The following is a 13,362-nucleotide window of genomic DNA, read 5'->3' as shown; positions in this document are numbered from 1 at the left end:
TAGCGTGAGGTGGTTTGGCTTTTTAGAATTTTAAACTCTAGCTTCAACAAAAAGAAAAATCTTACAATAATCTAATGTGCCCAGCGATTGTCCGGCAACCAGTCCAGGGTGTACCCACGGACGTATGAAAGGACTAACAATGCTGCTTCCCTGCCGTCGGGAGTAGTGACGCCCCCGGTGGCCATTTTACGTTGCCACACGCTAAGCCTATTAATTTAGGGCTCGTTCGGAAATTCACGTTGACAACCCTGCACTGCACTGCTCTGTGTGTGCGTGTGTCTCAGAACTCGTTCTTATTCTTCGGCTTTTGACTCAGCAGGAGACATAGTTTTTAGTTTTGTGTTTTTGTGCTTTCTACCGTCTTTGTCTTTCATTTATTGTTTGTTGTTGTACGAATTCTTTTGCTCCACGTGCAGCACTTTGTATACAGAGGTGGTTGTTTTAAAGTCCTCTATAAACACAGTTGAGATGTGTGTGTGTGTGTGTGATTTAGTAATTTCCTAATTCAATTTATGTTCTTAATCAATCAGCAGCTCATGCTTGAAATGGCTCCAACTTTGCTACTTGATTCGCTGGCACGGTGTCCCCACTCGGAGCACCCAGTGCGTGCACTGGCACCCGGTTTTTGGCACTCCCAAAGTCAGCTGAGCTAGACTTCCGCTCCCATGCAGCCCTAATGAGGACAAGCGTTTGAGACGATGGCGTGGATGGACTGCGTGTCTGTGGTATGACATCAATGTGGCACATATGAAAACAGAAATATGTCAAGTGCATGCCAACTGTGCCAAAAGGGCCACACCCTGCGTGAGGCGGGATGCCAAAGAACAAGATGGAGGAATGGGAGTGGGTGAAAGTACCACAAATACTCTCGTCTTGCCCACCTGTCCTGGTCATGTGACCCAGGGCTGCTGAAGCCACAGCTGTCGGGACGACGTTGATCTTAACTGTTCTTAGTTTGGATGGATGGATAGCTAACTAGATGGATAGATTATATAGGCAGACAGACTTTTTGAGAGGGTGAGTGAAAATAACTGCAATAATGTGGTTGCACAAGTCTGCAGACGTTCCTCACCGGGGATGCGGCTGTGTTCAGAATCAAGCAGTCTAATTCCAACTCTCTCTCATCCCCGCGTGCAGTTGTCGCCGCTCCCTTTTGGTCAGGCAGCTGAGCCGCAACCCCCACAAGGCACCAACACACTTGTTAAAGTTGGAGTTATGTTCTGAAAGCATGCTAGTTCGAGGAGAATTGAAGTCTTGGGAGAGAACACTGATTTCATTGAAATGTCCTCCAGTGGATCATGTCACCCACTCACTGCCCCCCCTCCCCCCAAATCCTTTAATGTCCTCCATTATTGTAACAGTGAGATCAGGCTTTCCTGTGGCGACACCTTTCGGCTGTGGCGGTAACACGTAGGCACCTCATTCGGACGCCCCACAAAAGACACGGGAGTGGAGACGAGGGGCTCCAAAGTGGCCTTGATGCCACCCCGTGAGCGTCGCATGGATGCATTTGAGGCCACCTGGAAAAGACAAACGCATTCAGAGCCTCCGTTTCAAGTCAACTCGCTTTGCTCTCAACTCTAATGACCTCGGAGGATCCATACCAAATCCTCACCTGTTCTCTCTTTGAGTCTAAACGCCGGCAACCTTTGAACTCTCTCCCTGCGGCAGCTGCGTCAACCTCGGCGTCGGGCAACTGGCGTGCCCGGGGAAGGACAGAGAGTGGCATTAATCCCGTATCAGCGGCTAATGAGTCAGCAACATGATACAAAACGCCCGTGTCTGTCCTGCCTTTTTGAGTCGTTGTCTACTCTTAATATTTGGGGGAATGGTTGAATTTGAGCCTTTAAGTGCAAGCTCACTATTTCTCACGTAGGAGGAGCAATTTAATGAGGCATTCAACTTCAACATGCCGGGCATCCTCATGAAAGGCTTATCATCGTTTTATGGGGACACCGTTTCATGTGATTCAGATGCCTAGCTGTTAGCGCTGAGAACGGCGGCGCCCTGAATTGGATTCCAGGCTTGGCGCAAAATACGACCGTATCGTTGAAGAAGTTATTCAGTGATACCGGCTCATTTCCGCCACGGCCCACTGCCCCGGTGCGTGCGTAGACCACCTGATGGGAGAGCGCGGCGGGCCCCTCGACAAGTCACAGTGATCGGCCGCCCTGTGGGGAGGAACAGGGAGATTACGATTTGCCTTCGGGCCACTGCGTCTGATTTGAGTGGCCGCGCATTGCCCCCGACGACAAAAGTCACCCAGTCCTCCCCAGCGGGCCCGATATAACGCTGGCAAGGCCTCAGAGCGTCGCTGACATGAGTGGAAATGATGCATTTGAGGTCAGCGGCTTGCACCCTGGCCGGTGGCCATGGGAAATATCGAACAATTTGGACGACATCCTTTCAAAGAGACCCCATCCCCTCACACACACACACACACACACATATAAATAAATAACTGCGTTACTATTTGTGGACGGCGAGCGCCTCGGAAATAGCGAGCGCGTCGGGTTTCAATATAAGCTCCCCGCCCTGAGCTGGAGCTTTCTGTGAACGAGGGCCCTGGGTTCCGATCACGCCCCGACCCCGGATACTGATTTTAGAACACAGGTGTTGACCTTAGCGCCACGGCTTGTGCTTGCGGCACAGGAAAATGAACCAGAGGGCTGCCGACGACCCGATGTTCCCCCAAGATTCCTTTGCGTGGTCAAATACAGGCCGGCATTGGCCGACGTTTCAACAGCAAGCCTGAAGAAAGACGCGTTCGTGCAAATGGTTGTGCAACCAAAACTATAATCGCCAATACGTGTACAAAAAGGCATTGTAACGCACACTAATACCAGCGCATAACCTTCTCCCCAAAAAATCCCTTCGCTCTTCCATCTTCCGCTATGCACGCACTCGGGGCCAACAACGAGGCACTCTAAAAAAGTCACGGCAGCAAACTATCCAAGGGTGGAGATGTATTTTCGTGTGCAGGCATAGCTAGCCACTCTAAATGGCGCCATTGTGTTGGAAAACTGCTGACTCGAACCAAATTATTCTTTAAATGGGGGCCGGGGGACTAAAGCTGGACTCCAGAATTTGCCATTTTGTCCCCATTATTCATTGAGGAAAGCAAGAACATCAGACCTGATTCTAACAGACCTAAGAATTGTCTCCAAACTGTTCCATTAGTGGTTTGGAAATGTCCTTTTTTTGCCGAACTTTGCTCACCAGCTCACAATTAAATTCTCATACAGCGTGTACCCGTCCTTGGCCAAGGTAACATTTCATTCACCGCAATGAAACCAATCAGCTGCTAAACGCCATGACACATGTCTGCCCTACAGGCATTGCATTGTTCTGGCCTTTTCTCAAAAAAAAAAAAAAAAAGAAGCCATTGACATTCAGTGTAAAAGGGATGGGGGGGGGGGGGCGCTTGGTGCGATAGCGCGAGGCTCAAGGCATCGGGTGTAGGGTGTCTGGAGGCCAGTGTGAACAGCTGAGAGGTGTGATTTCACAGGCCAGCTCCCCACTGTCGCGGGGCCCTGATTGGGCCGGACAGCGGGCGCAAAGGAGAGGCCCCCCCCCCCCCCGCCGCGCCTAAAGGACACCGACAGGTGGGAGGCCGCTCCGGAGTTAGGGCGGGGGCAGCTCGCCTCGCCCGGGTGGGATAGAAAAGGCCGAGCGGCCCGGCCGCAGCGGCACGTTTGGACGGACGGGGGCAAGGGGCCAGTTGTGCTTGTCACGAAATGTTTTGACAGAGATGCTCGATTTCACCTTCACGTAGGCGGAAAACGAGGCGTTTCTTTTTTTTCTCTTGTTGTTTTACGATTCCTGATGCTTGAGAGGAAAGGCATCGACGCAGGCAAAAATGAGGTTACACTTCTGTAAAGACCAGCTACTGTTAACTCGGCTTCAAAGTGAAACCAGAGAGAGGTTAGTATTTTTTTTTTCTCGGTGGGGGGGGGGGGGGGGTGGTGCGCATTAGGACGTTTTTCTGCAATAACCTGAATCAGACCGTGTCTTAAAGTCTTCTTATGTTCAGTTGGGGGAAATTTAGTGAGACCCGCGTCAAAAATACTCTAAAATGGAAAAACATGTCCGGGTTCTCGAAGACACTTTTAGTGTCACGCAGTCCCCGACCCCCCCTCTCAGTTTTACAATTTTGCTTGATTTTTTGGGGGGGGTTCTTGTTCCGTCTGATGCGTTGAAAGGTCCCCTTTTGTTTCACGCAGGATCCAGTTGTCGTTGCCCCTTGGGAGGACATGCTTCCTTATATCCCCATATTCATACAGCCACTTATGGAATGTAAGGAAGTGTGTGGTTCCGAGGGGACTCCAGCGCCGGGCAAGGGGGGGCGGGGGGATAATCTGCGTCCAGCTTTAAGAAGCATTTCAGGCACAAATGGTCAGAATATACAGTCAAATAAAACATTTGTTAAGCCTCTGTCTCTATGGCAGTGCGTGTGTGTGTGTGGGGGGGGGTGTAATGTCAGGTCCGTGTGTGTGTGTGTGTGTGTGTGTGTGTGTGTGTGTGTGTGTTATGTGTGTGCACGTGTGTCAGGACGACAGGTGAAAGGAAGGCTGCTGATTTTAGCCTGACCCAACAGTCAATGAGGATTGAGAGAGCACAGCTGTTGGCCCCTTTATAGACACATGTATTGGGGGGTTCACAAAGGGGACTGGGAGGGCCGGCCGGGCGGCGTGGGGGCACGGGGGTCCGGGTGGGGTTCACCCCGAGGATGCAAAGCTGTCAATGGTGGCCGCATTTGGACAAGAAGGAGGTCTAAAAATAAGGATTTTCTACCCTGCAAACGTTGAAGAAAGAAGTAAGCTTCTGTCTATGTGTATGTTTCTTTAGGTAAGCGTGACGAGGACGCGCGGGCCTTCTCTCACACTTGCGCACCTTCTTCTTCGTCTCTCTCTTTGCTCAGCTGAAGCAACACCTTGCTGTGGCTGGTCAAACGGAACCAAGTCAGGTGTTACTGTGAGGTTTGGTCCCCTTCAACCAGCTACCGCGTCGTGCATTCAGTCGGCGGACGCCCGGCCACGTGCGTGGTCGTCATAGTAACGATGATAGCCGGATAGTTGACGTGCCCAAAGTGGAGTAATTCACTGTTTCCTGTGTGTGGCCGTGCATGCGAAAAGTCAATAAATCAATAAAATAACAGAAGCAGTGGTGAATTTCTTGCACGATATGCACTTTGCATGAGGTACACGTGTCACGCTTAAGACTACGAAAGGTGACTGAAAGAACAGCTGCAGCTGTAATAAAGCGCTACTTCGAATCCATTTAAGAAACTGTTGGATAACATGAGTATTTTTTGCACAATTTTTGTACGCCAATCCACATGTCCTAATTACTATACGTATCACTTGAATATACAGTACAGTATTATTTAAAATACGTTTTAATACTAATAATAATTATTATTATTGCGCTACTATAGATCATTTAAATCATACAACAGTTAATCCTGGAATACAAATACACTATGCTCATCAGATATGAAATCCATAAATTTTGTTCTGGACAACATCTTTCTTGTATGCATAATACATAGACAACCATATATGTATGGACTTGGCAATCATCACCTTAGCGTCAGCTATAATTCTATCAATATCATAAAATAAAAAGTGTGTGGGATTTTTTTACGAACCTTAGCTGTACTGCAATTAAACTCAGTAGGATTTTTATGCACAACACAACAGACAACAAGCCAGAACGCTTGTACTTTTCTTCATATTGTAATGAAGATTAAATGAATGTGACTGGAAATTTCAATCACTTTTTCTGATTTAAAAATTGCCTTGTTTAGGCCACAGTTTCCATCAATATTGAGTTCTTTATGGCTTCCAATAATACAAAGGCATGCTCACTTGAAAATCAAAATGTCGTTCTTTCTTTCTTGTTCAATGCGCGGGCAGCGCCAGTAGGGGGCGAAATACATTTTCCGTCCCTCTTGCCCGAACCGGAAGTGAGGCGGCATCCGGAATGATGGCCGACAAGGTAGAGACAGGTGAGTGTGCGCTCCGTGTAAGCGCTGCTTTTGGTGACACTTCTCGCGTGCTGATGATGTTTTGTGGCGAGAGACCGGACAGAAATGACCCGCGCTTACACAGCCAGAGTTGAAATATTTGACCTCCGAGTCTCAGCGAAGGTAATGTATTTTCCCCGAAGCAATCGCGGAAGCTAACGCACAGTTTTGGTGATCTTTAGACGTAAATACTCGTAGTTAGCAAAAAAAAAATCTCATTGGAGATAAGAAGGTGCAGTTCACTTACTGTGCTAAAATGTTCAAAAAAAAAAGAGCCACAAAAACGTAAATTGCTCTCACGGTGGAAATATCGGTGGTAGTCAGATGGAGTCAATCTATTCGTACGCAGATTTGTCTTACAAAAGTGCGGACAGAGCGTACTAGTTAGTACATCGACCTCAAGCCGGAAAAAAATTACATACACACACGAGTAGAATGGCTAAAGTAAAGTCTTATTCGTAAGGACAAAGCACGCCCTAGTTTATGCACCTATTGAATAAATGCTCAAATGGCTTTACATATAGCTGCGATGATTATCACTGAAGTGTAAAGTGATATTTTCAAACTGTATCTCAACCTGCAGATGAAAGCGACAAGAAAGCAGAAATTGAGCGCTCCAAGGCGAGTGGGTTTCTGTCTTTTTGTTTGTTGAAATGTATGCCACAAATATAGTTTATATTCTGCCCTGCATTTGGACGACACAGAGTGAAGGCAAAGAGCTGACCAAAGAGGAGAAGCAGCGGCTGAGGAAAGAGAAGAAGCAGCAGCAGAAGAAAAACAGAGAAAAGAAAGATGACGCCACAAAGCCTGATGCTTCTTCTGTGCCGCCGTCACAAAAAGGTGGACAACTTTTTCCTCTCTGCCTTTTTCATTTCAGCTGAGCCGACGTGTTTGCTTACTTAAAACATTATTATGATTTTTTTTTTCTTTTTTTAAAGCACCTTCCTCAGTGCCTGCCGCCGGTGCCGATGCTGCCGCGACATCTGACAAGGCGGTCAAGAGCAAAGTGGAGCTGAAAGCGGAGAGGAGACCTCGACACGACTCCGATAGGTCCTCCAAACAGGGCAAAAAGCGCGAAAGCAGCCAGCAGCAGGCCGCATCCGCCGCCAAACCCAAAGTGCCGCCGAGCGAGCTGCAGCCCGGTAACGCCACATTGGGGAAATAACGTTGCATAGTCCGGAGAGACTCATTGGTATGTTGTGTGTGGTAGTGGTGAAGAGGCTGCCCGAACACGTCCAGGTAGATGACCCTGATGTGGTCAAGAAGCTGGCCAAGAAGCTGGAAAGACAACAGGTAGCTTATTCTAGAAAAGCCCAAAAAGTACAAATAAATCTTTTTTTTTTTAATGTTAGAGAGCACATAAAAGTCGTCCAAAAGAGCTAGTATACAGTGAGCCCCAGTTTATTGTGTGGTGGTACATTCCATACGTGAAAATCTGCCAGCATGTCATGGTAATTTCTTTCAGACACCAGCGCATGCAGAAAAGGTACAAAAATCATTGTTTTGACATTGTCTTATTTTGCCGGGCTACTTCAGGAGCAAATGATCGGCACTGCTTGGTTTCTCTGTGCATGTTATTGACTTTTTAAGAATCTGTTGTGTTTTGCTGTGGGATTTTTTTTGTTTCTTTGTTTTTTCAATGGCATTGAAGTAATAGGCGAACTTGCCGTGCTTTGCTTTCAGATCCCGCTGCGGTCAGACTACGGCTACAAGGTCAGCCTCTTTTCACACCTGCACCAGTACAGCCGCAAAGCCCCTCTGACGCAGCAAGTCGGGTAAGCTCGTTCATCGATCCGACCAATCGAATGCATCGACCGGGTCTGGTAAGATGTTACCCGTGATGGGGGTCCTCCATGTTGGAGTCGAATGTGTTGTAGCTCTGGTGTGTTTGACTTTGGATGATCGACTGGATCGTCAAATAAATAAAACGCATGTCACGTCTTCCCTGTCCCTTGCTAGCATCCCCTCGTCGGTCATCCATCCCGCTATCGTTCGACTGGGCCTCCAGTACTCGCAAGGCATTGTGGCGGGATCCAACGCTCGTTCCGTGGCACTGCTCCACGCCTTCAAACAGGTGTGACGCCACCCAGTCCCGTATGAAATTGGGCTATTGTGTCGATAACGGAAGTACAAGTGAAAGCACACGTTGTGTCCCATCAGGTCATAAGGGACTACGCCACACCGCCCAATGAAGAGCTAGCAAGAGACTTGGTCAACAGATTGAAACCTTACATAAGGTAAGAACTATTACTTATTACAGTTTTAAAAAAAAAAAATTGTAGAATTTTTATTGGTGCATTTTACATCAATTTTTAGAGTGGAAGACAAGTTATTTCTTTATTTTTTTTTAGATGTAGATTCATGTATTTCTGTTTTATATTAAATACATCAGAATCCACACATTTAAAATGACAAAAATGTCAAGAAATGGAACCATTTGTTTTCTTAAGGTAACCGTGTTTTAAAATAGTTTTATAAATATTGTATGTGTGTTAATTTTTTTTATATCTGCCTTTTTCTGCAGCTTCTTGAACCAATGTCGCCCCCTGTCGGCCAGCATGGGAAATGCAATCAAATATATCAAGAAGGAGATCTCCAACATTCCAAATCACTGCAAGGAAGACGAGGTGTATTTTTGTTCTCCCCTCTAGTTGGCAGGCTTTGAAACTGACGTATGACAACGAAAGACACTCAAACCGTGTGCATTTAAACACCAAACCATATATTTTCATTTCATGAAAACCACTCGGCTAATTAATGCCCACATCGAATGTGAAATGCCTTTGACAAGCTCGTTAGTGCAAATGTTGACCCGTCATTCCAAGTAAGTGCTTTGTGTGACCCAAGCATCCCCCTGGTCTTCCTCGCAGGCAAAGAGCAAGCTGCTGAACTGCATCGACTGCTACATTGACGAAAAGATTGTCCTGGCGGCCAAAGCCGTCGCGGAGATTGCCATTGAAAAGATCAGTGACGGCGACGTCATCCTCGTCTACGGATGGTCAGCTCAAATCAGATCGGATGTTCTGGACGCTTCGTGAGCTCGCTTAGATTTAAAAAAAAAAATTTTTTTTTGGGCCGTGCGCACAGCTCGTCGCTGGTCAACCACATCCTTTACGAAGCCTTCAACATGGGCCGCAAGTTCCGGGTGATCGTGGTGGACAGCAGGCCGCGGCTGGAGGGCCGTGAGGCCCTGCGGCGCCTGGTCCAGCACGGCATCAGCTGCACCTACATCCTCATCTCGGTTGTCTCCTACATCCTCCCAGAGGTGAACCACACACACACGCTAGGTTTCAACGCCGACAGTTTTTTGGAGTTGACGCTTTTGTGATGCTAGCTAGTGAAGTCGAATTTGAATTATCGGAGACGTCATTGATATTTTGTTCAGCTCTCAACGAGTAAATATCTGAAGGACATGATTTTGGGGTGATGGTGTGTCGATGATAGCGTTTTACGGCACATCAACTTGAACCTGTTTGGTAACTTAAGCAAGATGACTTTTTTTTTTTTTTAATTTTCTTGAAAAGTAGTGATTTTGGAGCTAGAGACACACACACACACAGACTTAGCTGTGACCTTTCGGCCGCCTAGGTGTCAAAGGTGCTCGTGGGGGCCCATGCACTGCTCGCCAACGGTTACATGATGTCCCGCGTGGGCACGTCCCAAATCGCTCTGGTGGCCAAAGCCTTCAACGTGCCTGTGCTGGTGTGCTGCGAGACGTACAAGTTCTGTGAGAGGGTGCAGACAGACTCCTTTGTATCAAACGAGCTCGGTAAGTAAAACGATCCCACGAGCATAGCTAACAAGCTGAGGAGATTTTCATCGGTGCTTGCAACTTACTGTTAGTTCAGATTTTTAGGATGGGAGTCCGAATGAAGCATGCTAGCGTTTGAAATGGGAATTCCAAGTCAACTGCATGATGGCCCACCCTGCGATGTCTTTTTTTCTTTTCTCCAGACGATCCCGACAACCTGATCGTTACGCGAAAGGGCAAGACGCAGCTTGCGCACTGGCAGGAGGTCCACTCGCTGGGTCTGCTCAACCTGGTGTATGACGTGACGCCGCCCGACTTTGTGGACGCCGTCATCACAGAGCTGGGCATGATCCCATGTACGTCGGTGCCCGTGGTGCTGCGCGTCAAAAGCGTCGACCAGTGAGCCACGTCGCATGTGACCTGACGTGCTTTGGCATCCAATAAATATACAGATATGTACACACACAGATACAGACATTATTGGAATGGCTTGAATTGCTGCAATAAAATAACTGTTCTTTGGAAGGCTTTAAGATAGCGCCCCCCTGAAAATTTTGAAGAAAAAAAAATCGGCACCGACCATCAGTTTCATCCATCAACATCAAGTCAAGTACAACTTTATTGTCAAATGAAACATGAAACTGTATGACACGTTCATGGCTGTTAGCGGCTTTACTTAAAACACTGTTCGTTCGACTATTCTTTACTATTCAGTCTTTTTTAATGTTATTCGTTTAAAAAAAAGACCCCCCCCCCCACACACACACACAGACAAAAAAAAAAAACAAGTCACGCTCTGCTCTTTGCGATAAGACTCCACAAGAGGCCGCAAAAGCTTCGCCTAATAAGTAGTGCTTTGGCATCATCTTGTGGTATCTTAGTGCCACGGAACTTTTGAAGTGAGGGCGGAGCAATTGCCCCCCCGCCCCCCCCCCCAAAAAAAGCCTCAAGAATGTAGTTTTCGTCTTATACATGGTGACACTGCAAAATTTGCAGCCTTTGTAAAATCACACATATATATATAAAGGTATATACATATCCATCCATCCGTCCATCATGTGAAGCGCTTTATCCTATGCTCCAAAAATAAAATACTATTTACACAAAGTAGGTGACAGTGACCCTAAAAACAAGCTAAGAATCCCTTGGGTATCCGGTTATATACTTCCCTTTCAGCTCACTCAGAAGATGAATGCGCATAGAACAAAACAACCCCCCCCCCCCCAAAAAAAAATCGGAGCTAGCCTAGAGCGACTTGGCCTTTCGCCTCTGAGTGAACCACAGCAGGAGGGAAAGGGCAAGCGTGGAAGCTCCCAGAAGCCCAAACACCCACAGGGCTGGAAACTCCCCCTGTTGGGGACAATATGGACCAATGGCGGATGTCAAAAACCAATCGACGAATACGTGTACAATGTGCAAGCGTTGAGAAAGAAACTGACCTCTCGCAGGCACTTGTATCCGTGGTAGTCGTCGGCGCAGCTGCACTCGAAGAAGCCGGGCCCGTACGCGGTGCAATGGGAGTACTCCGGACAGTGAACAGCTGCGGATCGAGATCGTGCCACTTAGCCAATTTGATTTGGTCGATACAGGTTTGCATTGTTTCAACTTACGCATCTTCCCAGACTGATTGCACATGTTCCTCTGGCCTTCACAAAGGCGTATTCCCTCATCTGTCTTCACTTTGTCCCAGGAAGAATTCCCACCTGGACAGGCGATGTCTGCTGGCAAAAATCTGAAATGGAGAGTACGGTCTTTTTTTTATTATTATTATTTTTAAACAAAACAAAAATATATAGCCGAATATTTTTTTTCTAAAAAAAGGATTAGTAAAAAAAATGACACTACTGTACTTACAATTGACGTAACTGGCTGAATCCTTGAAATGCTGAGTCACTCATGTTGATGATGGCGTTTGAGGACAGATCTCTGCAAAAATCAAAATAGAAAAAAAAGGCGACTTTTAGAACGAACACATTCAATGCGTCCACGATGGGTCAAGTGGGAAGAGTGTGTGTGAATCGTGCATACATTATTAAAGCGTCTGATGCTTCCTGGAGATTGTCCACATGCGTTAAAGAACAATTGGACAAATCCAGCCTAAAACCAAACACAAAAGCAACACATTTAAGTAGGTCAGAGTTGCAATATGGCGTATATGTTAATAAACTGGAAACAATTCAGCCGAATGTAGCGGCACCTAAACAGGGGGAAAATTGTAATTGTCCTAATTCCCACAAAATCAAGTGCGTCATTCTCAATCCTAACCAATGACGGGCTCACTGTGGCTCGAGGAATGCTTGGAGATCCGAGTTGAATTCATTCAGTAACCACGCTCGTACCTCAAAATACTCTCACTTCAAAGCACATCGACAGCTCTTATCTCGAAATGCCGGTGGTTAATCATACCTCAAGGATATTACTGTTATGTGTAAAGTAAATACAGCCTACTCTCACTATCATATTTCGCGTCATGTGGAACGCACCTTTACGAACAAAACGGTCCAAAACAAAATGTGTTTACAATGGAAAAAAATAATTGGAGTGTTTTCCACAGTGTGTGTATCATTTCCACTCTGCCTACCACAAGGTGGTTCGACTCCAGCTGATGGAGCGGTAAATAACATCGTAACAACACTATCAATACACAATCGTACCCGATGATGCGTTCATGGTTACTCGTTTCGTTCGCCAGGCAGCAACGTCCGACGACCCGACCGCTGGACGAGGAGCAAAATGTGCCCACCTCGGAGCCTTTCGGCACAGTCCCGCTACATTGTTTGCACACCTGTGAACGGACACCAGAATCACAACGTGATATTGTCATGGTTTGCGTCTACTCTGTTATTGATGCACAGCAAAAACACATGCTTGACAGTCAAGCGCGTATCGAATGAGCCTCCTACTGGTTTGTAGTATCTGCTTCTTTGTTTTGACGTCTATTAATGATAGCGTAATAAACAAAATTGCGATTCTGGGTGATACCTGCGGCTCGACCAGTTGCTGGCTGCGGTAAATACACAAAGAAAGGATGAAAACAAGCCAGGTAGGCGTCAGCAGATCCTGCCCAGTTTTCATTTTTACCAATTGAAGTCATGTGACCAACTGTACCGGACACGTGACCAGAAGCACTTCTCAAACCATTAATTCCACTATGTTTTTACCCATTTAAGCGCAGCGTAAGAGTCTATCTTTAAAATACAACGTACATGACAATCAATACTACTGCTAAAATATTTTTATGAATAAGGTTTTGTTTTGTTTTTGTTTTTACAGTACATTTATATGCCCCGCCCTCTAATGGGTGACACTTTGGATCGCACCAAACAGGTCGGGCGGGCGTTTTCAGCACATGTTAAAGATATTCATCCATTCGCAATTATTATTAATCACCCAATTATTAAATTTTACATTTAACATAATGGCTTAACAAAAAAAACGCAGTTTTCCCAATGTTATTTTAATACTTGTTGGTTCAACCACCCCCAACTAGGAAAAAAATGCTATCTGCCAGGACTGTTTCAAGTGACCGATACAAGATGTTTTAAAATGTAAATTTCAGCTATTTCATGTTTCGATACGACTT

General features: G+C 46.5%; 2 protein-coding genes across 3 annotated transcripts; one reads left to right on the top strand and one right to left on the bottom strand.

Moving 5' to 3' along the window:
• Nucleotides 1-5,937: 5,937 nt before the first annotated feature.
• On the top strand, nucleotides 5,938-10,312 carry eif2b4 (eukaryotic translation initiation factor 2B, subunit 4 delta). 2 transcript variants are annotated; one of them, XM_086100903.1, is made up of 13 exons: nucleotides 5,938-6,010; nucleotides 6,612-6,649; nucleotides 6,733-6,868; nucleotides 6,967-7,170; nucleotides 7,239-7,321; nucleotides 7,712-7,803; nucleotides 7,988-8,102; nucleotides 8,189-8,265; nucleotides 8,553-8,655; nucleotides 8,899-9,026; nucleotides 9,116-9,293; nucleotides 9,617-9,797; nucleotides 9,983-10,312. In XM_086100903.1, exons 1-13 carry the CDS (start codon nucleotides 5,986-5,988, stop codon nucleotides 10,180-10,182), a joined length of 1,560 nt encoding a protein of 519 aa, XP_085957029.1. In that variant the 5' UTR covers nucleotides 5,938-5,985; the 3' UTR covers nucleotides 10,183-10,312. The 2 variants fall into 2 exon arrangements, with proteins under 2 accessions (XP_085957029.1, XP_085957030.1); XM_086100904.1 differs by having other exon boundaries at nucleotides 5,990-6,010; nucleotides 6,612-6,653.
• Nucleotides 10,313-10,365: 53 nt separating this feature from the next.
• On the bottom strand, nucleotides 10,366-12,893 carry atraid (all-trans retinoic acid-induced differentiation factor). Its single transcript, XM_086100905.1, has 7 exons — nucleotides 12,762-12,893; nucleotides 12,434-12,564; nucleotides 11,808-11,876; nucleotides 11,634-11,705; nucleotides 11,390-11,511; nucleotides 11,219-11,319; nucleotides 10,366-11,129 (listed from the first exon to the last, which is right to left on the bottom strand). Exons 1-7 carry the CDS (start codon nucleotides 12,852-12,854, stop codon nucleotides 11,025-11,027), a joined length of 693 nt encoding a protein of 230 aa, XP_085957031.1. The 5' UTR covers nucleotides 12,855-12,893; the 3' UTR covers nucleotides 10,366-11,024.
• Nucleotides 12,894-13,362: the final 469 nt, after the last annotated feature.

This window comes from Hippocampus guttulatus, chromosome 20, assembly GCF_054856545.1.
Source record: "Hippocampus guttulatus isolate MCC_2025c chromosome 20, RoL_Hgut_1.0, whole genome shotgun sequence".
Lineage (NCBI taxonomy): Eukaryota > Metazoa > Chordata > Actinopteri > Syngnathiformes > Syngnathidae > Hippocampus > Hippocampus guttulatus.
Note: the sequence above shows the minus strand (reverse complement) of the source record. Positions and strands in the feature narration are given on the sequence as shown.